At 45.5% G+C, this 25,717-nt stretch overlaps 2 protein-coding genes across 7 annotated transcripts in view; one reads left to right on the plus strand and one right to left on the minus strand.

Annotated features, from left to right (window-relative positions):
* ANGPT2 (angiopoietin 2) overlaps window positions 1-6,254 on the minus strand; it is a 57,035-nt gene extending 50,781 nt beyond the window's left edge. Inside the window, exon 1 of one of the 3 annotated variants that reach the window (XM_067721974.1) lies at window positions 5,371-6,249. In XM_067721974.1, coding sequence (XP_067578075.1) covers window positions 5,371-5,658 — 288 coding nt within the window. In that variant the 5' untranslated portion in view covers window positions 5,659-6,249. Of the gene's footprint in view, window positions 1-5,370 lie in introns of all 3 variants that reach the window. The other 2 variants (XM_067721975.1, XM_067721976.1) reach the window with 2 other exon arrangements.
* The window catches only part of MCPH1 (microcephalin 1), a 236,894-nt gene that overhangs the window by 148,988 nt on the left and 62,189 nt on the right, over window positions 1-25,717 (plus strand). The gene's annotated exons all lie outside the window — the stretch shown is intronic.

The raw sequence follows: 25,717 nt of genomic DNA on the forward strand, positions 1-25,717 counted from the left end.
CTTTAGTGACACAAGTGTCACTGGGAAGTTGAGTGGCTCTCTTTTTATCAGAAAAGTTCTAGAAAAATTTAGAAGAAAAATATTCCTTCAAGTCAAAGAAGGATGTAGTGAAAAGAGAAAAAAATATATATATACACACACACACACACACACACACACACACACAGTGGACCCTTGAACAACATGAGTTTGAACTGCACGGGTCCTCTTATACTCAGATTTTTTTTCAATAAATACATACTACAGTACTACACAATCGACAGTATTTAGTATATATATGACATATATGTATATGACTCATGAATTATATTTTATAGGTATAGATGTGTATAATGTTATATAACATATACTTTTTGTATACATTTATAATAAGTATGTATAATTATTATAAGCATATATGTGTATAGTTACTATAACAGAGAGAATAGTTTGATGAGTTGTCATTATCAGTAAGTAATATAGATGCTCTGCAAACTATGAGCATCTGATCTGGAAACAATCTGTGCATGTCCATGATTCATGCCTATACCCTCTTGATCTCAACCCAGGAAACCCACAGCTGTCCAGGCCCTGGTACCATTTGGTGTCCAGAATATGGAACAATATAAGCCACCTCCTTTTTGTCAAAATAGCCATCCCATTTACTGCCCCCTTTCCTGTGTTGATAGGTGATGGATTCCATCACAGGTAGTCTCTCCTTTTTCTCCCTCCCCCCATGTCTCCTTTTCTCTCTAATACATACACACACCCCTTTAATCCATATTCTCCTTTTCCTTAGTCTTCCAAATTTTGCTCTTTTCCCCTAAATAAAATCTTTCTTTCAACCTCTTTTCATGTCACTTGTGAGCCAAAAAAAAAAAAAAAAAGAAAAAGATTCTGATCACTGTATAATACCACTGTACAGGTTTTAAGAAGAAGGAAATTCGTTCATTTTGATATTAAATTTGTCACAGTAAAGGGCTAGTATACATCTCTAAGTGTTCATCTTGAAGAAAGGGGCTGAAGTTTAAGGGGAAGGAGAATTTACATCCTATTTTCTACCGTTTTAAAGGTTTGACTTTGTAATTTTACATGGCCCATATATTACTCTCATATTTTTATGTTATTGTTAAGTTATCCATATAGTGGTAGGGTTGATTGGAACTGTTGTTCTTAAATGACAGATATACAGAGTTTCAGTTATTTTATGGATTAAAATAAGCACTATTTTAATCCATAAAAAAAATGGGCCAGCTTGAGCATCTGATCACCATTTATAAGATTAGTATCCTCTTCAAGTTCCATATAGTACAGGAACTGGCTTACAGATAAACTCCTGGAGTACAACCTGTTTGTAAACTGTAGAGGACCATATTGGTTAAAATCAACCAATTTTCAAAATACAGTAAGGAGACTCTATGGATTATCTAGTGTCTAAACAGAAAGTCAGATATGATGGAAGGTGTATGCACAAGCCCACTTCCTACTTCGTGATTGCAGGCAAGTCTTCATCTCCCCACAGTGTGACACCTGCAGAGTTAACGGGATGTCAGACAGCCCCGTTCAGTAAGCAGAGGCCACTTGACCATGGAAAACAAATACTGTATATATACTGTATATATATAATATAAACTATATATAGTATATGCATATCTTATATAATATATGTAGTACGCACATATTGTACTATACATCGTACATCAGTATATTAAACTTGCATTTTCCAACCTTAAATATGTGTACTTCTCCTACCACAGGGAAACTTTAATCATCTCTGCCTTCCTTACAATAATGATATTAATAGATAATTAAACAATAGTAATCATCTTCTTGCAGTCTTAAATAGAAGGTTTAATCAGCCTATCTGAATGCACAGAATTTGCTTCTAACACTAAACACAATCATGTTTCATGATTCAGGAGACAGCAAGGTAGTACAGGAATGGTGGGTTTATTCCAATACTGTAGTAGAACATCGGCTGTGGATACAGTGGGAAGTTTTTTCTTTCCTTTTTTGAACCAAGCTCTGGTTTGTTTGTTTGGATATACAGCTAAGGAGTGTTTTGCCACCACACACACACGCACACACACACACACACACACACACACACACACACATAATCAGTCCCTGGCAGGGGTAGGGAAGGGGCTGACAGTCTGAGTTCATCTGAGCTTCTCACCATCAGTTTTTCCCATTGACAACAGTTTTGTTTTTAGGAGCAAAACTGGATTGTTCCCTATACATCAGCTGATGAATACTTCTCCTACTTTATTAAAAGGATATAGTATTATTAATTTTAAAGAAAGTAAAGGATCTCAATTCAGGTTTACAGCTCCCAGCCTGTGCTTCTGTCGTTAAAAAAAATAATAAGTAGGATTACGAGGAAATGTTTACATCCACTTAACAGGCATTAGCTTTATTTTTCAAAACACTGTTTTAAAGCACAATAGACTTCGCAGTTGTTGATAACTTTAAAGTATTCATCAGTGTGAAATAACTGTTTATTTCCTTTCCCTGTTTCTTCTGATCGGGGGAAAAAATAATCTGGTCTCCTAGCAAGATACAATCCATTTTGCTAAGTTATTTGTCAGTTTTAATAAAGTGTGTTTACTGTCACGGGGGCAGGGGTTTGGAATAGTTGCAGGATTGGCAAGGGAACGTGACCTATAGTGTTTTTTAGGTCATTGTGGTGTATTTGGTGTCCTAACTATCACGATTTATCTTGTCCTTGTTTAACCGCTAACCAGAAAGTGAGCCTTCCCTGTATTGCTCCATTCATGTCCCTCTGCGCTCATTCAGAATTCTGACACTTCCTCTGCCTGGCAGACTAAAGGGGCAGAGTGGCATCTTTTGATGATGTGCGAAACAGCTTTCTTAGTCCAGGCTCCTGACGGATGCTAACCACTGAGACGCTGAAATGCGTCTCATCTACCCTGAGGTTAACCAGAAACTTGGTCTTATTTTCCTTCTTGACAAGTTTTCTTAAAACCTTAAAAGTGTTTTGTGTTTTTTTTTTCCCTCTCATTTTTAGTGTTGATCAGGGAGAGAAAGGAAATACGGAATCATAAAAAGCAGCCCTAAAGAAAAGGAAATATGCAAAACACAGAATGGTGCTTTTTCTTTCTGTCATAATCTATCAATAGGGGTTTGATTGTGATGTTGATCATTGTGGCTTATCTATCATCCCATTATATATTATTTTCTCCCTTATGAGAAAAGCAGTGTTTATTATCACAGGTGACAAAACACAGGGATAAAAAACAAGCAGAGAGTTTACATTGAATCACTTTAGGTGGGTTTCATGTTTGCTTTTTTGCTTTCATTCCCAAACCAGAGGCCAGTAAGCCAAGTGAGAGCACAAACTGACTTTCTCAGGTGCACGTTTCCCAAGAGGCCCACAGGACAGGTGCTGAGCCCGTGAAAAGATAAACATGAAGTCATTCTTGGTGACATTTAGCTAGATGGCTAAAGAAAGAATTCAGAAATACCATTGTGCTACTGTTCAAATATTTACTGATTGAACCTGGAAAGGAAGAAATGTTGGTCACCTCATGTAGAATTCCTTGTCCTTTTCCTTCTTTAAACAGCATCTCAGAGATGGAAAAGAAGGGGGTTACTTATCTAGGAAAGAAATACGAGCTCTGTATATGGAGTTTCAGGTATACCTAATGTGGGCTTCATTAAGCAAATACAATTTAGCGGTCTTGATTTGGCAAAACATTCTTCTGTGTTCCTCGACTGTTTATTTTACGAGACGACTTACCAGTCGGGCAGATTAGAATGTTTACTACGAATGACGTGTCTTTCATCTCTCACCGTGGCCGTCAGCCCTGGCATTAACCGTGCCATGGGGGGCATGACAACTCAGGGAGAAATGGGAAGTCAGAGTGAGCAGCTGTTGAGGATACAGTTTGTCTTCCAAATATTCGAACCTGTGTTGCTGCATACTTTTTAAGCTTAACAATATTATTTGCACATCTATGAACTTTAGGAGATTTTTAAAAGCACCACAGGGGACTTCTTAGGAAAAGAAAGAAATTACTGGAGAATTTGCTCAGAAGGGATAGTGCTTACAGATGCGACTGACGAGTTTCATATTACAGGGCGAGTCTTTTTGATGCGTATTTGTTGTTTTCTGTTCTTTGATTTGAAGCGACCCCTCTTGTTACACTGAATGCAGTGCCGAGGGCTTTCATTCATCTCAGCTCAGGACCAGAGTAATAACTTGGTCATTTCCTCTCTGAAGGTAGGAGAGCTAATGAGAAACACAGATTCGGAGCCAAGATCTATTCTGAGATTAAGATAAGGTGTCCTGACAGAAGGTTTATGGTGAAATGAAAGACAGGGGCAAAGTTTTGAATGAGGGGAATCAGCTTGTTGTTAAAGTTCCCATATGGCTTTAAACCGTCACGTTCTCTGCTGTGTAAGCGCTGTGATGTGATGTCATTGTAATAGTTAATGATTAATCTATTTCTTGCAATTTGTCTAGACCTCCTGCAGAATGTATATCGAGTCCACATCAAGCAAAATTCCAGGGTGATTTGGGGGTTTGTATAAATAGCTTTACGTGTGAAAACGATGGCTTGTAAAAGCAAAACTGAGCTTTCAGTGTCCTATTTGAGTTAAACTCTCTATAAAAAGCCTGAAACAGTGGGATCATGGTAACCCTGCGAACACGACTGTCTTGTCACGACGTAACTGCAGCAAAATGCCCTGCACGCCTGCCCCACGAGGGGTCACCTTCAAAGCCCGTGGTGGAACTGAAGGGGCCGCAGCGCCCAATCCCCTCGGACGCTTGGAAAACCCACCCCTACAGACAAATGACAAACCCTCGGGATAAAGCCCCCCAGGTTCTGAGAGATGGAAGGTCTGCTTTATTTAATTTCCTCTTGTTTACCAAGAGCCCCAGCCTATTTTAGTAAATAAATTCAGGAAATTGGTAAAGCACTTCACTCCATCCGTTATGGATCAGTAACTAACGTGATTGTCACGTTTTTCCTGGCTCCGTCTCTGCCCTTGCTCACAGCTTCCCTCCCGTGCCTGCAACCGGTTCTATAACGTCCCTGGTAAAGGATATCACCGAGTTGAAAGTACTTGCACAAACAAAACAGCCTACACGTTGTGCAGAGAAGTGTGCTTCCTCCATGCATAAGGAGTCCTGACTTTAGAGACTTCCCTCCATTGATCCTGGCACTCCCTTCCAGTAATCCTTGTCACTTTTCACCCCCGACCACTTTACGCGGCAGGACAGACTACAGCAAGTGGCAGCTCATTCAGAGGCGTCAGCCACCAGCTCTCTCCCGCGCTCATCGCCCCCCTTCCCGCCCCGCCAGGCTGGCTGTTCAGCCCGAGCCGGTCGGAGCTGTGCACGAGGGAGTGGTGGCTCCCTACCTTCATGAGCCACTGGGTGTTGTTCTCCATGATGTTCTCCAGCAGCTGGAGCCTCTGCACGGAGTCGTCGTAGTCGAGCGGCGCATCCCGCTGCACGGCGTTGGGCACGTAGGCGCTGGAGGGCGAGCGGCAGTTGTCCATCTCCGGCAGGAGGAACGTGTAGCTGCAGGAGCCGTGCTGAACCTGATACTGCCTCTTCCCGATGCTGTCCATGCTCTTCCGAAAGTTGCTATAGGCTGTGGCTAGGAGCAGATCACAGCTCAGAGTAAAGAAAACAAGCTGCCACATTCTTTCTTTCTGTCGGTAATAAACCACCAGCTCAGCAAACTTCAAGGCGCATGAGACTCCCGGGCGCTAAGCTGCCCTCTCAGACACGGGGCTCTGCGGCCATGGCTCAGGGTCCATCAGTGAAAGTCTCCTCTTCCCTCCTTTCCCAGCAGTGACCTTGATTTCTAGTGCCGTCTTCTCCCCGGTCCCGCAGCAAACTGTCAGAGCGCAGGAGGAAGGATAATCCTCCCTCGTGAGGGCTGCATTCGCCTTACAGATCAGCCTCAATGCTCCTTTGTCTCTCTTCCCCCAGATTCTGCGGTGTCAGGATCCGAATCAATCACTTTCCTTTCCTTATATGATAAGTTGATAACAGCAGCCAGACATGTGTAGCTGGCTGCTCCGCCCTCCCGGCTTGTCCGTTATCTTCCTGTAGGGGGGTCACTAGCCAGGCCACAGGAAAAATCTCTGCCTGATGTGTACTGTCCAACCAGGACTGTATGCTGCAGAAACCCTCTGGGAAAAAGCGATCAGTTACAGGACCCCTGGGTATTTCAGAGGCACCACCCTAATTGAGTATTTCCTAGAGAGAGCTTGTCGGTCTCTTGTGTCTGAAACTGATTTTACAGTGCTAAGCTGGTAAAATATCTGGGGCAATCACTTTAAAGTACAATGAAAGTTCCTGTTTTTTCCTTTAGGAATAAAAATACTACAAATATGTCAGGACTTTGGTTTATTTTTGTTATTACAAACAAAGAGGAAGAGGTCTCGCTCTGGTAAACGCTTTGCCTTTTCATAGGGAGAACAGTTTCATGGGTATTACTTGATTTGTGAACCATTAGCCAAGTATGCAAAACTTTCATCTTAAAACAGTGGGATAGCAACGTCTCGCTTTATTAAATCGTGTTAGGAAAGTCAGTTTCTGAGCTCTGACATTTCATCTTTTAAGCAAAATATCCACTTCAGTATTCAAAGTAAACTTAAAATATACTGGACTGATTAATGGCCCGCTAAATTACAATCCACGGAGAAATCAGAATTTAAATAAGAGGAGGCTGAGAGAGGCATACCTAAACTTCTCCTTCCTTAGGTCAGGATTTGCTCAAATCCCGTCATTTTGTAACACATTATCCAGGATCAATTACATCAGTCCCGCTCAGTGTTGGACTCAGGCAAATCACTTCTTTTTAGTTAAGCTATAAAGTCCTCATCTGTCAAATTCAAGGGTTGCATTAACTCCCAAGATTTTTCTGTTTCAATTCTGTGGCTCCATAAACCCTCCAGGGTACTTCCTTCAATGGCTAAAGCTTAACGCTTTGAAGATTGACACTGTGCTTACTCACCAGCCAGCTTGTGCAAGGAGGCGGCCGGCGGGGGCGGGGGGACGGCTTGGAGCCCTTGCGGTGGTCTCTTAACGCCTCAGTGCACAAGGTTTCTCTCCAGGCAGCGGCAGCCTGTTCAGCACTGACCTGATGGACCTCATCCATCCATAAAGCCAGGGTCAGTCTAATCGTGCAAGATCAGATTTCAGGGGACTTTATGATTTTAATTCTTGGATGACTGAGATTTGTATAGTGAATTGTTTCAAGAGACCTAATAATTGTACCTTTAAAAACGTCCCTCCTGTGCACGGCCTGGCTCCAAGGTTACCTCCAGAGCACGGGTTCTTGACCCAAGGTCCCCGGACAGAATTCCTGGGGTCCACGAACTTTGACAGGAAAAGACATCTTTATTTTTCACTGAAGTCTCACTGAAATATAGCCCTTCTTTTAGCTGTGAATAGGTCAGAAACAACAGTGGTCAGTAGCTATGGCTTTCTCACAAATAGGAATTGCAGATGTTTTTATTACGATATCTCAAGCTATTACGTGCACTCAGCACTACATTGTCATTTGATCTATCCCAAGATCCTGTGATTTAATCTCCAAATAAAACAGCCCGTGTCATTTTCTGAGAAGGGGTTTGTAGACTTCCCCAGACTCTCAAAGGGCTCAGTGGCTCAGGAAAGCTAGAACCTGATTCTGGCACATGGTTTCCACTAAAGGAACGAATTGAAGAAGATATACTCGTTCAGACTGCTAACTGTAGGCGGACGCATGTAGGATTTGAAGACGGGACCAGTGTTAGAACCCTGATTCACTGAGATCTGAAGCAAATGCTTAACTTCTCTAAGCCTCAATGTCCCTACTTGTGAAATGAGATGATTCTTTCTCAGTAGCACCTTTAGGGTTACAATGATATGGAATAATGCATGTTACTTAGGAATACTGCTTTCCTTTCTTTATCAGCACTTCCCATTACATGAAAATCAGCTCTTGCACCATCCGATATTATGACTGTGTTATTCTCTGGCTGAACATGAAGCAGAAACATGGGGTGCGCCTTTTTTCTTCTAAGTCTCTTCCTCGTTTGAAAGCGCATAGTATTAGGCATTAGTATTGCATATGTGGTTTAAAAAATCATCCATCTGCCTCCCAGGCAGATATGGTGGTTTAAAAAGAAGCCACAGGAAGAGCGTGTACCACAAATACTCCTTGTCTTCTGGGTACTGGGGAACATGACAGAGTGTCAGACATAGATAAGCAAATAGAGGGAGGGAGACCCCCTCACCAACGGGCTGTGGTGAGAACACCCAGCAGGAAGGCAGCATCGCCTCCAAGGGCACTGGTCCTGCAGGCAGTTGGCTAGGATGTTCCTGACCCATCCTCTCAAGGCCAGATGTGTGGTGAGCAGTGCTCTTTGGAGGCACCTAAATGGGAATTCTTTTTTTTTTTTTTAAATACTCTACTAATAGACACCGGATAATCTATGTGCTAAATGTGATGATGTATTCTTTCCAGATTTGTAATAGGATTTTTGTGTGTGTGTGTTGGGGGTAGGAGTTTATTAATTAATTTATTTTTGCTGTGTTGGGTCTTTGTTTCTGTGCAAGGGCTATCTCCATTTGTGGCAACCGGGGGCCACTGTTCTTCGCGGTGTGCCGGCCTCTCACTATTGCGGCCTCTCTTGTTGAGTAGCACAGGCTCCAGACGCGCAGGCTCAGTAGTTGTGGCTCACGGGCCTAGTTGCTCCGCGGCATGTGGGATCCTCCCAGACCAGGGCTTGAACCCGTGTCCCCTGCATTAGCAGGCAGATTCTCAACCACTGCGCCACCAGGGAAGCCCCTAAATGGGAATTCTTACCCAGGAGTTGGGGGGAGGCTCTAGCTAGACCAGGGCTTGGTAGACGTTCTCTGTAAATGGTCAGATAGTAAATATTTCAGGTTTGCGGGCCACACGGGCTCTGTCACAACGACTCGAGTCTGCCGTCATAGCGTAAAAGCAGCTGGAGACAGTCCACAAACGATGGGAGGTGGCTGTGTTCCAACAGAGTTTTATTCGTGGACACTGAAATTTGAATTTATTATAATTTTGACATCATGAAATAGTGTCTGGATTTTTGTCAGCCTTTTAAAAATGTGAAAACCATTCTTAGCTCACAGGCCGTTCCAAAGGGACCACGGGCTGTAGTCGGCCAACCAGAGGGAGTCGCCAGGGGCTGTGACATGGTTGCAAGGCCACTCTCAAGGCACAGCCGGTGTAAACAGGGAGCCTCCCATGTCTCGAGCACCGCCCGGCTTCTTCTAGAGTTGAGGAGTGTGAGACAGGCCAAGGAAAAGGGACTTAGGGAAGGGGCAGGAACGTTTGACCACAAAGACGGTGCCACTTCGAATCTGGATCTAAACTGTAAGACGAGGCAGATGCACTAGGAGAACTGACCCCAGGGTGCACATCCCACCTGTGCAGGGCCAGCGCGGGCAGGGCCCCAAGCACAAGCCGATGCCTTCCGTAGTCAGGGCTGGGCACGGGGCCGAAACGAGGCGTCACTGAGGAAGCACAGAGGAGATGCGCCAGTCCGCTGTGGCCAACGTGGGAGAACCAGCGGGAGACCCCAGACGGGGCAGAGCGGGGGCTCCGAGGGCAGACGGGCGGGAAGACTGCCCCACCTCGGTTACGGGCCCGCCCCCACACTTGTTTGTTTCCTAAGCGCCAGGCAACCAGCAGCTGCAGGCCGCTTCCATCCAGGCCTAGGGATGGAGGCTAAACACAGCCTTGACTGTGGTTCTCAGAGCTGTTCAGTTTCAAAGAGAATCTTGAGTTTCGTTCAGTGACTTGCTGACAGGACCGCTAAAGGCAGATGGGGCTATAAAACGAGAAATATTATCACAGCTTTCCCCAAAGCTGCCTTCCTGCCCAACCAATTTTTTTTTTTTTTTTTTTGTCCAAACAGCTCTGCCGAACAGCTGTGTGTGGTGCTGTTTATTTTCTTAATAACGTTTGTTTTCTCCCCCGTACTGTATGTCATCGGCTGAAATTTCGGAGGCTCCCATTTAGTCACCTTAGCACGCGCGGCCTCAAGTTCTCCTTTGACGCTTTGCCGTCGTGAGGTAAATCTTCATTTGATGGTACCAAAAAGGCCACGGGACCCTGTTCCCGGAAAGAAAGAGGTCAGCCTTACAGAGAACTTGGACGAAGGCCCCTCTGCTTCGGTGCCCTATTGAACAGAAGGCTTAACGGGTGGCGAAAGCCCACGCATCTCCCACTGGTCCTGGCCCCCAAAATGTAGGTCAGATGTCGACGTGCGTCCACTTCTGTCTGGATCACGGCATCCAACTGACCCCAGCCTTCCGGAGGCTCCAGGTCACCCAGAGCCACCTGTGAGGCTCTCTCTGTGTAAGGGCGGCCCTGGACACCAGAAACCAAGATATGGTGCCAGCTGTAAAGCAGTGCAAAGTGGGGCAGCCCCCGAGGCCTGGAGCCCCGAACGGGATTTGGGGAGGCCTGCGTGGCTTCTGCTCTTTCCAGGGAGCCAGTTTAATACTCAGTATCTACCGGAATACGTCTACGGCTGGACGAAGGAGGCGATGCAGGTGGACCGGCTGGCCCGGGGAGGCGGGGCTGAGGGCGTTCCTGCCTTCTGAGGAGCCAGCATCGTGGCAGCTGTCCCCGTTGAAAGCCCGTAGCTAATTGGAAAAGACGGGGTCACCACTCAGACGTGCTTGGAGAGGCACGCTGGTCTCCTGCATCTATTGACGTTCTGTGCCAGGGTCTTTCTGCATCGCATCTGGGCACGTCCCCGGACTCGGTCTCACACCTGCCCGGTCACCATCTCGCAGCGCAGTGACCGCCGTCCTGCCACCACTGGCCGCAGGCCTTGGAGACACTGATTGGGGCCAGCTCTAGGGCCGGCACGGGCTTAAGTTCTGGAAAGTGCTGTGTTGATGTAGGAGGAGCCCTCAGTGCCAAAATACCCCACGAGGTGAGGCTGGGGCGCTCTTGGGTTTTGGCCATTTTCAGACCGTCGGGCTACTTGGGGCTCCAGGCCCCTGGCAGGCTGGGGCTGGCGGGGGTTTAGAGGCATCTCACTCATCTGCCTCCCTGTTCCGGCCTCTTTAAAATTGGCTAAATTAGATCAACATGTTTACAACTTAGTGTGCAGTGCACGGGGAAACCATTAGGAAGTTCACTGGACATAAAATTGTTGCTAAAGAAGAAGTTATTCTTACTCCTTTTTTTTTTTTTCCGAACTGTGGGCAGCAATTAATGAGAGCTGAAGAAGCAGCAGCCACCATGGGCGAAAAGGAAAGAAAGGCAAAGGAGGGAGGGAGGAAGGAAGAGGGGAAGGGGAAAGGAAAAGGAAAAAATGAGTATTTCAGCTTCCGGAAGCAGGCTCCCTCCGTGGTGATTCACAGAAGAGCCCTTTCCACTGCATTCTGATGTTTGTCGAACTGAACCTGAAGAACCGCAGGTGGCGTCTGGAGCCGTTCTGCAGAAGAGTTGGTGCGGCCTCTCCCCAGAGCTACTGACCGTGTGGAACCGGTATTAAACCCTGAGTCTGGCGGGCTGAGAAGGATAGTCCCCAACCGTGGGATTTGAAAACAGTACCAAAGAGAAAGCCCCTTAAAGTTACTGTAAAAACAGGAAGAAGAGTAAAAGCGTAAATATCAACACACACACGTGTAGCCGTGGAAGGTAAGCCTTGCCCCTACGATGGACGTGGAAACCACGGCTCCGTGAGGCAAGATGACAAGGATTCCGTCAGACTTGCTTGTGCCTTTCTTTTACATTCATGGATTTAAGGAGAATTGAAAGCAGTGGGTTTCTTTACCCCGCTTTTACCGTGGCAAAGATCAACCTTCTTTGGAGACGCTGGCTGTCGCCTCTGTGCTGCACACACACACACCCCGGAGACAGAACCCATTTCACTGCCAGACCTTTGGTGGCCTTTGGTCACCTGAGCTGGGCCACCACATGCCCGCTTCAGTATCCTGGACCCGTGGCATATGTGAGCGGGATAGTCCGCTCAGAAGTGCACACAGCAATGCAGACTTGAAGCCAGATTGAGCTCCCTGAGGACGGGATCTCTGGAAATCCAGCCTCCTGTCTGACTGCATTAGTTGTGCTTTATATATCCATGCTTGCCACCTTTCTGATTTTCTGGCGTTGACAGTTTTTTTCTTTCTTTGCCTCTTTAATTTCATCTGTTGTAGCTGGCTACAAGAGTGTGATATACCTCTGAGAATACATAGTTTCTGAAATGATGTATGATGCCTAGGTTAGCACAGTTCCCTGTGCTAGTTGCAATTAAACACACATAGCGTTTGCCATAAAATAGCTGGCCCGTTCTATTTAGAGGAAAATTGTCGTCCACTTAGAGGAGGGCATTGGCTCCATAGAATTCACCTTTACAGGAGGTGAGGAAATGTATATTTTGTTAAAATAAGTGTCTGCCTGCCAGAGGAGGAGAAAAAGCCTTTGCCAGATGTGTTTTCAGGCAATTTCCTTTCCTGGGAAACAGCCATTTCCCCTGCATGACCCTCGTGTTTTCATTCTCGGAGCAGACAGAATAAGTGCCGGGCAGTAAAGGGCAGAGGCCTAGATACCATCGCCTTATCTGGGACAATTATCTTCCTTCTCGCAGCTGCGTAACTTCTGTTTGACAGGGAACCATAGGAATATACGTGTCAGGGGTTAGTATTGATGGAAGAATCAGAGTTAATATGGAGAAAAATCTTCATTTGTCATTCTTATTTAGGTTATTGGCTGTCATTCTTATTTAGGTTAGTTTAATTAAAAAGGTACCAAATATTCATTTTAACTTATCTGAGTGTTTATTGTGACATTATGTCTGAAAGACATTTAGAGAAGACAGTTTTGTCTTGTTTTGTTTTTTTAAAGGAAACCTAAAAGATTCCTGAATCTTTTACAGTTTGTACGGCCATGAACCAGCACAGCATCTGCTCAAGAAAGTTTGTTTTGTAAAGCCACATTGTATACAATATGTAACCTTAAGGACTTTGACAAGCCAAAAATCTTTTTATTTGCTAGAAACTTGGGAAATATCCAAGTTACTATTTTTCTTTAAGATTTCATCATGAATTCCCTGAATTTTTAGGAATATTTTAGTTTATATATTTCTCGTGGTAACATGAAGTTATCGTAAATGCCGTTTGATTTTTAAATATTTTCATCCAATATTTTTGTGGACTATTTTATCTTTCCATCAAAAAAATGCCTAAAAGGTCAAGATACAAGTCATAACTTTAAAAAGGCAGTGGATGAAATTCTAAAACAATAGATGAGTGCATTAGCCTGATAATATTTTTGCCAGTAATTCTGTGTCCTGTTTTCTGCCCATACACAGAAAAAAAAATGCTAAACATTCCCTTTCAGTGGATTGATGTCAGTGATTACTGTTTTGCCCATGACCAACGAAAAGTCAATAATATCTTTCCTTTGACTAACACTATTGTGTTAGTCATCAGAGATTTTGAGCTGGGCTTATGAGTTATAATTTTATATTAAATGTTCCTAAATTCATTTCAGCAAAGTTGTAGAGAATTCAAATCCTGCTGCTTGTGAAAAATGTGTCTAGTCTCTTTGTCATAACCATTCTACTAAAGAACCATCCAAATTCCTCTCAGCATGAATTTTCTCTTGAAAGTGGCCTAATGCCATCTAGATTAATCTTTGTGTAATCTAAATTTATAAAAATTTTATCTTAATTATTGAGAAACCTTTTAAAATAAGAGAGATAAAAATGTCATGTGTGTTATTTCCATTAAGATATATTATCTCTCTTGGTTATAGGTTAACATAAATAAAATCGCTTATGTCAAAGAAGTAAAAAAAAGCAAAAGCACATGACCCCCTTTTGGTATTCCTGTCTGTCCAACTGACTTGATATAAAAGATCTTCCTGTGGGAAATTAGGCTTGATTATGGAGTTATTTGTACTAACAGTCATTTTTTTTCCTAAAAGTCATTTTTGAAGAATTATAAGAAATAGTTATGCATAAAAGGAAGTGATGTTTGCATTCAAGTGTATAAAACTACTCCCCGCCATTCTCGTTCCTCCGTGAATCTAATTATGGTATCGACCGGATGATTTAAGTCTTTCCTAATAATCTCATGTGTATATGCTCTATGTTTTCCTCTTAACCCCTATCTCAGGCAATTTCTTTGGTACTCCTTTAATAATGAACTGTACTTTCCAAAGTGTTTCATTTTAAGGAAGGGGTCTAAATTCAAAGAAAGACTGATACAAAAGAAAAAACGAAAGGAAGTAAGCCGTACAAAGCCTGTGAAGAGAGGACGTTTATAGCAGGATTGAGATGCCTAGTTCCTGGCATCTGTTTCCCTCAAGAAAAATAATTTCAACAATAGGTTTTAAAGCCCTAAAACTATTCTAGTAGAATATTTACAGAAAAAAATATATATATTATTTCCCTTTCCCCAAAATCCTGATGTATCTTTCAGTGACCTTTTTAATTTTATAGGTCAGAAAGTCTTGCTTGACTACAATAAAAATTAACAAAAAGCTGCTAGAGATAATACCTATAAAATACACATCAAATCTGCTTGTACTACTCACCTGCTCCCTCTGCTGGCCTCATAACAGGTAACAGGCAAAATTATCCATGTTGTTATTAAAGTCATTAATACAAATGATAGGCAAGTTAGGACATAAATCAGTAGCAATACTGATAATACACAACCCTGAATGCTTTCATTATAATTTTAGTGCAAAAGAAGACCACACCAGACATTAAACACCTACTGTGCATGCATGCACGCGCGCACACACACACACACACACACACACACACACACACATACACACACACGCTCAGTGAAAAATACTTTTAAGCATTTGTTTAGCACACACAGAGCCAGAAGCTGTTTCTCTATCATCTGGCGATCAGGTTGCTACCCAAATGAGTGAAGCCATACCATTCCAACAGCAGAAGAAGTAGAGGTCTGTGCTGTCCATCTCTGTAAAGGATGAGGTTAGAGACCTGACCCTGTTCTTAGCAAGTTGGTAGAGTCTTAATGAGGTAGATCTACTTCCCAACACGCAGGGACAGTGCCGTGACACCTCCGTGGCGATCCTGGGTGGTACCGGGCAAGAGTGTCCCATGGGGAAGGCTCCTGGATGGAGTGAACAGCCAGAACTACTTTCAGTGATTGTCTAGACCTAAATGCCTCACTTATTTAAAAAGAGCCTTCTCGTCCCTCCCTCAAAATAAAGAGACTAGAAGTGAAGGAAATTACATTCCAGGCAGTGGAAAGCTAGTGCAGTAAATAGGAGACCATGGAACGGATGGGAAATTCACTCTGTAATTCAGCAGAGAGCCAGGGAAGGCAGGAACCCTGGAGACCCCACTGGAACTAGCTCCAAAGCATCTGCTTAGGCATTTGGACTTTCCCCCGCGGGAGTAGACTAGCCTGCTATTGAGAGGCCCCTGGAGAGCCGTGCAGAGTGAGGTTGGAGGGAGACCTGGGGAGACACTACGTGGTGACTCAGGTGCCTGAACTAGAACATCAGCCCAGGGCCAAGGGTGTGTGAGAGGGAGAGTCAGCGGCACCAGGTTGACTGGCCATGCAGGTTCCAGTGATGGGGTTGGTCTGGTATTGGGGTTGATTCTTCCACTTAACTAAAAATTCTGGGTAAAATAATTTCAAAATCACTTTAACAGCATCAGTGTAATGATAAGATGATAAAAAGACATCAGGCTTGAATCTAAGTGGAGGCAGGAACCAAGTGCATCAAGTGGGACGGTAAACAGCTGGCAAACCCGGGCCTCAGTGGGTGGGGGGAGGAGCCAGAGGCCAGGGCCCTACATGGTGGAGAGTCGGAGAGACTTCCTTCCATAACCCTGAGACCCCAGAGGACTCCACCCGCAGCACCCGGGGAAGCAGGAGTAAACCTGTCCACCCCACCTCTGCAAAGGATGCAAGAAAACAGAACAGAGGCGGACCTGATGTTAAGTAGAACGGGGTTGGAGGTGGGGGACCGCCCCTGGGGATTGTAGCCACGAGCTCACCCTTAGTTTTACAGTAAAAATGAGATGGTCGGAAAGAACCTGCAGCCCTGGAGCATTTTTCTAAAGTGGTCCCCAGCTGGTGCTGTTAACTCCTCCCCGTCTCCCAGTTCCATGGCAAACGTGAATCCTTTCTAAAAGAATGCACCTTCACCATAGGTCTCAAATTCTTACAGATAATCTCCCAAGGAAAATGAGCAACTCGTAGACAGACTAAATGAGCATACAGGAAAACATATCGCTAGCAAGTGTCAGCAGAAAGAATAGCAAAAAGAGACTGGCAAGAGCTTCGTGATTGGAAGCTGTTGACCACATTTTATAAAATAAAGATCCTTACTGTATTTGTCTCTTAGGGCTGCCGTAAATACAGTCATCCCTTGGTATCCACGGGAGAGTGGTCCCAGGACCCGCTGCAGACACCACAATCTGTGTACGCTCCAGTCCCTTGTATAAAACAGCATAGTATTTGAACATAACCTGCATGCATCCTCCCACATACTTTCAGTCATCTCTAGATACTTTCAGTCATCTCTAGGTTCCTTATATTACCGAATACAGTGTCAATGCTACATAAACAGTTCCCAGTACACAACAAATTCAAGTCTTGCTTTTCCGAACTTTCTTGTATTTTTATTGCCTGAATATTTTTAACTGGTTGAATCTGTGGATGTCTGCATCCACCTGTGGGTATGGTGGGCAGACTGTTCCACAAGCTGGGAGGCCTAAAGCAACAGGAATGTATTATCGCACAGTACTGGAAGCTGGAAGTCTGAAATGAGGGCGTTGGCAGGGCCATGCTCCCTCTGGAGCCTGTCAGGGGAGTCCTTCCTTGCCCTTCCTGGCTTCTGGTGGTCTGCTGGCAATCTTCGGCATTCCTTAGCTTTCAGCTGCACCTTTCCATTCTCTGCCTTCATCACCACATGACGTCCTCCTGTGCATGTGTCTGTGTGTCCTTACATGTCCCTCTTCCTGTAAAGACACCAGTCAGGTTGGACTAGGGCCCCACCCTATGCCATTATGACCTCACCTTAACTAGTTACATCTGCATCGGTTCTGTTTCCAAACAAGGTCACATTCTGAGGTGCTGGAAGTTAGGACTTATATCTTTTGGAGGGTCCCAATGCAACTCATAACACCATGCTTAAAGATATAAAATTAAATTTTGTAAATACCTAAAAGAGGCAGAAAACTAAAGTAAAAAAAATCTTGTAGATTTTAAAAGAAACTTAAAGAAAAAAATACAATAATTGTAATTTAAAATTCAAACATCATGGTTTGTTTTTGTTTTTTGCGGTATGCGGGCCTCTCACCGCTGTGGCCTCTCCCGTTGTGGAGCACAGGCTCCGGATGCACAAGCTCAGCAGCCATGGCTCACAGGCCCAGCTGCTCCGTGGCATGCGGGATCCTCCCGGACCGGGGCACGACCCCATGTCCCCCGCATCGGCAGGTGGACTCCCAGCCACCGCACCACCAGGGAAGCCCAAAGATCATGTTTAACAGAACATTAGACACATATGAAGAGAGACTCACTGAGCTAAAAGATAAATCAAAAGAAGTCTCCTGAGAACAGCAGCATCACAAGGAGATGGGGACTAGGAAGGAAGGGGAGGGACCTGAAGAATGGAGTGAGAAGGTCTAACCAAACTCCAGGAGGAGGACAGAGAGAGAACAGGGCAGACGGTATGTGAAGGGACAGTGGCTAAACATTGTCCCTAAATGATGAAAGACACCAAGCTACAGATTCAAAAATTCCAGTGACTGACCAACAGGATAATAACAAGCCTGGATAAAGGAGTAAGAGATGGATGATGCTGGCAGCTGGCTGCCTGGTGACACAGAGCTCAGGCAGGGAGGTGACGGATACACCTTTGTACAATCCCAGTTTTAATTGGTGTGTAACACCCAGGTGGAGTTTTGCCGTTGTACACGTAGGTCTGAAGCCCAAGAGAGTGATCTGGGCTGGAAACAGCAAGACCTGTTTTCATGATCAATATTAGTGCCAGTTTTGTTAAATAATCTTAACTAACATTAAGTAGTATATGAAAATAATGAAAAAGAACAGCTTTGTAAATTGCGTAAATCTTAACAGTCTAGGTTTTTCTAGATAAAATTAAATAGCTAAGTAGCCTCCCTCCACCTTGACCCTTGGAGTTTCAGTGGTGCCAGTTCTGTGGATTCTGGCATATTGTGCTATTCTCTAGATTTCTGCTCTGGAAGAGATAGTAAATAAAGAAAGCAGCCCAGTCTGGTCAGTAAAAAGGTACTTCATAGTGTCATTGAGATGTTGCAAGTGATTGAAATAAAAATCTGCAAGATATAATTAGTAGCATGTAAGTTTTTGTAAATCTGTCACTGCTTTGAGAGTCTTTGTTATGGTTGAATTGTGTCCCCGAAAAATTCATTGACTGAAGTTCTAACTCCCGGTATCTCTGAATCTGGCCTTATTTGGAAATAGGGTCATTGGAAATGTAATTAGATAAAATGAGGTCATACCGGAGCAGGATAGGCCCCGATCTAATACGACTGGTGTCCTTATGAAAAGGGGAAATTTGGAGACAGACATATCCATGGGGAGAACACCATGTGAAGATGAAAGCAGAAATCAGGGTGATGCTTCTGCCCACCAAGAATCACCAAAGGTTGCCGGCCGCCACCGGAAGCTGGGACAGACACCTTGATCTTGGACTTCCAGGCTCTAGAACTGTTACAGAATAAGTTTTGGTTGTTTAAGCCGCTCAGTTTGTGGTACTTGGTTACACCTGCCCTAGCTCCCAAAAAAATATTACCGGAAAGGGAATTAAAATCTGTTGCTGCCTTGCAGCCTTCACCAAACACTGTTAAGTATTTGGTGGCTTTGCTTTGCTATTTAATCTAACAGGGAGGAAAATCCAGGCAGCCCAGATATTGTAATATGGTGGTAACCATGCAAAGCTTCATTTTGCAACAGTAAAACAATTTCTTAGAAATCCTAAGGCTCTTTAATTGCATCCGTCCTTATGTAAGGCTGTCCTCCTTCCTGGAGGCCCAGTGCCACTTCCTAGAGGAATCCTCCCTCGAGTCTGCAGGAAGAATGTTGGATGCCACCCTTAGGAAGGCCGCTTATCTGTCCACACTGGTGATACAGTGAGGCTCCTTGACAATGGCTCATTACCCGCACTGACCGTGAACTCATTGAAGCCCGAGGCCATGCCTCCTTCAGTTGCTGCTGCTGTTTCAACATGGCATCTGTGCATTCACCCCAGCCACACCTGCCCAAAGACAACAGCCTATAAAGATGAGATCCGAGCCACGCCCCCACCCTGCAGATTCTCTGTCTCAGCTGCCTGTTGTGATAGGCCTCCCTCCCCACCGAGCCAAGGGTCCTGCCAGTGGGTCCCACTCTGGACGAGGTGCAGGATTCTCCCCTCCGTCCCAGCCATCCTGCTGTCCTGTTGCAGGGGAGGCGGCCTGGATGCTGGGAGGTTGGTGCCAGTCCTTGGGCTGAGTCTTTTCTAAGTAGCTGGATGCCTTTCCCTCAGACCATCTGCAGTGCTTGCGCCATGGCCGCCTTATCTGCAGCCTTCTGTTCTTTAAACTGAGGTCCCGCTGGAGTTTTTTCATGGGACCTCTGTCCTATCACCTCATTTCCTCTGGAGCCTGTTGCATATGAATGAAGCCTCTAAAAATGCAGGTAAACACCTCCACATTGAATTAAATTATCACACGCACAGCACCTGATACAGAGTAAATTGGCCCCAATAAGCCCATTCACAGATTCTGCATGCACAGAGCATGACTGAGTGTCTAATAAACGTACTAGAGCTAACATCGAAAAGCAAGTGTTGTCCTTCAGGATGCCTTTTAAGACTATGTGCTTACCTTGCTGCCCCTGTTCAAAACATTTCTGTTGGGCTTCCCTGGTGACACAGTGGTTAAGAATCCGCCTGCCAATGCCGGGGACATGGGTTCGAGCCCCGGTCCAGGAAGATCCCACATGCCACGGAGCAACTAAGCCCGTGTGCCACAGCTACTGAGCCTGTGCTCTGGAGCCCGCAAGCCACAATTACTGAAGCCCTCAAGCCACAACTACTGAAGCCCACGCGCCTAGAGCCCGTGCTCCGCAACAAGAGAAGCCACCGCAATGAGAAGCCCACGCACCGCAACGAAGGGTAGCCCCCACTCGCTGCACCTAGAGAAAGCCCGCGCGCAGCAACGAAGACCCAAAGCAGCCAAAAGTAAATAAATAAATTTATTTTTTTTTAAAAAAAGCATTTCTATCTTTTTATTTGAATTTATGCAGCAGGTTCTTATTATCTATTTTATACATATTAGTGTATACATGTCAATCCCAATCTCCCAATGCATCCCACCACCCCCCCTCTTTTCCCCCTTGGTGTCCATGTGTTTGAAAACATTTCTAGAGCTTCTTTTCAACAGCTGCTATAAAATTGCAGTTTAGTAGGTGACTAAACACAATAATATTATTATAATCCTATCACTTTTCAGTGTTTTTCCTTTTATTCAATTCAACAAATACGAAAGACTGTGCTAGTTGTAAGAAAAAAAAAAACACAACACACAAATTAAGGAATTCTCGATTCTCTTAATAGTCTAGAAAGAGCCTAGGATGACTCTCGTGAATTTTCTTTGCAGGATCTGAGTGATCCAGAGCCTAATTATTCCAGAATCTGTGTCTTCCACCTGCTGTCAAAGTAGCTGTACAAACAAGCCAAACCAGCCCAAGATGGGGTGTCACCAAGGTCTCCTTTGCGTGAGAACCCTCCCATGAGACGCAGACTATCTCCTATTTCTGAATTGGAAATGAGGGTTTTCCTGCCGTGTTGGGGAGACCCTCACTCACCTTCTGGGTACATCAGAAGTGGCCTCTCCTTTCACCAACAGCTAAAGGATACCACCCTGGCATTGCTTCCCAGACGCTCGACTGTCCTGATATACTTTTGGGCCAGGATCTTGGAGAAGAATAAGTTTGGGCCACTCTGAAGGCTCATGGGAGAGGGAAAAGGGTGGAAATTCTTTCCCAAAGTGGTATTTCTAGGAAAACACTCAGCCAGGACCTGCAGCTGTTCGCTCTCCAATATCAGTTCTAAACAACATTTGAGTTGGCAAAAGAAAAGTGAGAAAACAATAAAAGGCTTGAAGCATAAAACTCTGGGAAACCCCTTTCTATAATGTGCTTGTTTAGGGCTTAAAATATTACTGTTTTCAGAACATAAGAGCTACTTTCCAACTTTTCTAGGCCTTTTTTTAGAATATTATTAAGTGCTTTAACGATTAAAAGAGAAAAATACTTCTGGATCATTTTATAAACACAATCTAAAAATCTCACATGTAATTGGAGTTTTTCCCCTTCTTTTCCAGAATAGACTAGTTCATTACTACCAAACTGCCAATATAGGTGGGAGAAAATAGAAAGAATAGAATTAATGTAATTCAGTCAGGAACCAAAACCCTGCATGCAAGATGTATATACTTTGGGCATCTGCAACCCAGGGACGCTAACAATTTCAAAAGCTCTGTCATCCACAGAGAGGGAGAGTTCAGGGTAAATAGACCCATCTGAGAGGTTCTCAGTGTGACAAACTTGGGCTCATTTCAGGGCCTGAGGAGACGTGTGGCTTCTCAGGGGAAGCCGGGAAGATGAACAGAAAAGACAGATGACGCCTCGTATGGTTCAAATTCTAATTCTAGCTCATTTGAGGCGGGTTAGGTGTCAGGAGTAGAGTTTGGCTTCTCTGGCCCATAGACTTGATTATTCCTGGAGCTGCTTCACAGGGCCAAGTCCATGGGTTTTAAGCAGAAATGACCCAGGAATCCTAGCAGAGGGCCAGCCCTCCAAGAACCAGCATGGGAGTTGGGTGATGGGTCTGGGATGTTTCACACCACGACAGAATTCCAAGACTCTAGTGGACCGGGGATGCCTCAGTCACTAGGACCTGCCCCAGATGGAGCTGCCTCCAAGGGTAGAAGGACCTCTTTCGTTTCCTCCAGACCCTTGTCCGCCTCAGTCTTACTCACATGCAGCCCCTGCCCTCTGCCTCTGTTCCATGGGATGAGCGGCAAAGTGATCTGGAGAATTCAGTGCCATTGATAACATGGGGCGCCGTGTCTGGTCCATAGATTAGAGCCCTTCCTCAGCCCATTCCCCATCTAATTATCAGAGAAAGATGGCCTTCATTGATGCGACATCTTGGATCATCCCCTTGACACATGACAGCAGTCAGCCTGCCCATGGGTCTGATTCAGGTGTTGAAACCCCTCTGTCCTAACGTTGGCAGCAAGTAAAATATTCCTCTTGGGTTTCTTTATGAAAAGAGCTGTGCATATAATTAACAGGTAGATTTTGGACACTTTGTATGTACTTTTGTTGTTACTGTGAGTGTGAAATTCACCTCTTAATTCAGCACTTCTTGCCAAGTGGTTCGCCTATTATCCTGACTGAGAAAATAAGATAATGGGATGGTTTTAGCAAAATAAGCAAAGGGTACCCGCCAGCTCTTTATGTCCCCAAAGCACACGTCACCAGCCGTTGCCAAAAGTGTTCTTCGTTATAAGTGAGGGAAACTGATACTTTCTGCTTTGTGTAAAAATGGGATGTTTTGAAAAAATACTGGGTAGTTCTAAAAATAATAACAATAGTAATGAGGCTGTGTAGCTGAAGCCACAGTCAGCTCCCACGCAGACGGGCCCGGGGAGGTGTCACTTCCCCGCTGCCCAAGCAGGAGCCACAGATGTGCGGCCAGCACCAACCAGCAGCACCAACTCCGAGCTGGGTCGTTCTGCCCCCGCCAAGAGCCTCGCCCCGTGCCTGCTTCTCTGGGTCACTGGCATCAGATTCCAGCCCCTAGGTGGCTGGCTGGTTACCTGGACCCTAGCAGCCAAGTGAGCTGGGCAAGTGAGAATCTGGCATCTTCAGACTCCACGGTGGGCGGGCGGCGCTACGTCCCACCAAGACTCACGAGATGGGGGCTGTCCCAGCAAACAAGGTGCTCAGATACCAGCCAACCACAGAAAAGGGTCCCCTGTCCTACTGAAATGACGCGATGCCCGCCAATACTTCACTCTGTTAGTCGTGCGATAATTCAAACGTGAACTGGTATCAAGGACTGGCACTTCCGTGTTTCAGCTTATGGCCCCTTATCACATTAAACCGAAAGAATCCCGGAGCTGGAGAGAGACTGAGAAAGAGCCCTCGTTTGCAGATAGAAAACAGGGATGCAGGAAGGCAAAGTGACTTCCCCAGAGGGCGTGACACTACCCACTGTGGCACACCTGCACGTGTGATACCTCTGTACGTTGAGTGTGAATATAGTCATTCGCTCACGGTCCACAGCTGCGTTACTTTCATTCGTTTTTAAGGAGGGGGTACAGTTGCCGACAGTACTACTTGCTGTCCCGAAATCTAATGACCCGGTACTGTTTGTAACCATGGGACCAAGAAAGGCAATTGAGCAGAACGCATGAATAGAACCCCAAAGAGCACAGTTTAGGGATAAAAGCGATCACTCCCTGTCGTTCCTTTGGTTTTCTCTTTGATCATTAGCATGTAACACACATCAGGATCCCGTGTGAAAACAGAGCAATGGGTTCGAACAGTTCTTACGAGACATTCTTACAGGAAAGGAAGGTTCAGGAAGAAAACACCCTCACTGTGTATGGTTGAATGTTTAGTACTTGGCCGGCATTGGCTCCGATCCGACGCCCACTGGCCTTGGGCAGCCTCCAGCCCTGGGCTCCGTGATTGCCGGGACGGGGTCTGAGCGGGAGGGAGGGGGTCCCGTGCGGACACCTCCACCATCACATCCAGCGTCAGTGTGCCGAGAAGCATACGTGGCAGCTGTGATTTTTTTGAGTATGTAAAGCACTTGGAGTGGTGCCTTGTATGTAACAAAGTGCTCCATAGATGCTGTTACTGGTTGTTTTTCAGCCACTTTACTTCCATGGTCTGTCTCTCAATCCTCATAATAACTCTTCCGGGCCCCGTTTAACAGCTGAGGAAACTGAAGCTTAGCGAAGTTCAGCGACCTTGCAGAGCTAAGTTCAAACCCAAGTCTGACTCCAAAGCAAATAACCAATCTGTGTGTGTATTTACTCACTTACCCGCCGATGCTCAGAGTTGGATTAATCACAGTCCTTGACTTCATTGCTCCGTGCACGGCCTTCCTTTATCTTTGGATTTTAGGATTCTTCGTTTGTTTTTAATAATGCAGTGAATACTGTGAACTCACGCTAGACACAGGAGCCGCAGCTCTGATGCCTGCCTCTGTCCCCATGTCCGTGCTGCCCATGCCCTGCCTTCTCCCCATCCAGGGACCCCGTGGTCGGGGTCCCTGTCATCCGGGCCCTGCCGCCTTCTAATTCTCTACTTCTTTCCCATCACAAACACTGTGTTTCCAGGAAATCATGGCCCACCCGTCTCTCGGCCTTTGCTCCTCTACTGCTCTTTCTTCTAGAACATTTGTCCACATGAGGTCATTCTCTGCTTCCAAAGCCATCCCACCCCTCAAGGCTCTACTTTTTTCCCACGAAGTCTTCTCCAGGGTCACAGTCCTTGGGGAGAACTCGCCCTCGCCTCTGAAGGGCTGCGCTCACGGGCACAGCCAGGCGTTTGGGCCCATATGGTCCGGCTGTGTAGTTCAACTAAAGCTCCTCGGGGAAAATGCTACTCTCACCTCTGCACACCCCGCCCTGCCTAGCACAGCGCCGGCTGATGACTGGGCCCCCCCCGGGAATCTGGTTGAGCGGGGTTCAAGGAGAAAGGATTGAGGCCAAGGACAACTGACAGAGTGTCCCATGGAAGATCTTCCTTGGGTGTTAACTGGTACACACAAACATGCACGCATGTGTACTGAACGTGGAACATGCACCCACAGGGCACTGGTTCTAGAGCGATAAACAAAACACACGAAATCCCTGCCGTCCTGGGGCGTTGTGTTAACACTAGAGCAGCGGAACAGATAAATGAATAGAAATACACACACAAAGTAAGCGGCATGGACATACATACACTACCAACTGTAAAATCGATAGCTAGTGGGAAGCAGCTGCATAGCACCTGGAGATCAGCTCGGTGCTTTGTGACCACCTAGAGGGGGGATAGGGAGGGTGGGAGGGAGACGCAAGAGGGAGGGGATATGGGGATATATGTATACGTATAGCTGATTCACTTTGTTATACAGCAGAAACCAATACACCATTGTAAAGCAATTACACTCCAATCAAGATGTTAAAAAAAAAAATACACACACATACATATATGATGTCCAGAATGGTAAATCCTTACAATAAAAAGAAGCTGGTGAGAGGAATAGAAAATGGTGGCGGTAGGTGCCGATTTGTAGCGTGTGATCACCGGTATCTCAGGTGAGACACCTGTGTGAAGGACGGGCGTGAGGCACTTGGTGGGTTCCCAGAAAAGGACCTGCAAGGAGCAGGCAGAGCGGGAAGCCGGCTGGGGGACACTAGGAATGGGTGAGAAAGGAAGAAGTGAGGCCGTCTGGACGCAGTGGTCCTTCCTACGTCGTAGAAATAGAGTCTGCTGAGGCGGGCTCCTCTGTGGAAGAGGCCCCTAGGCCAACCTGACCCCAGAGGCCCATGCGTACAGCATCAGTGTCTCCAGGTCCTGTTTCCTCTAGGTGGCTGTCAGGTTGCTTGGTCTTCTTGTTTTTAGCATCGTCGTCTTTGGCACTTTGTACGTAGCTTCTGTTCTAAATTTTGAGTT

Source organism: Pseudorca crassidens, chromosome 21, assembly GCF_039906515.1.
Source record: "Pseudorca crassidens isolate mPseCra1 chromosome 21, mPseCra1.hap1, whole genome shotgun sequence".
In the NCBI taxonomy this organism is placed as follows: Eukaryota; Metazoa; Chordata; class Mammalia; order Artiodactyla; family Delphinidae; genus Pseudorca; species Pseudorca crassidens.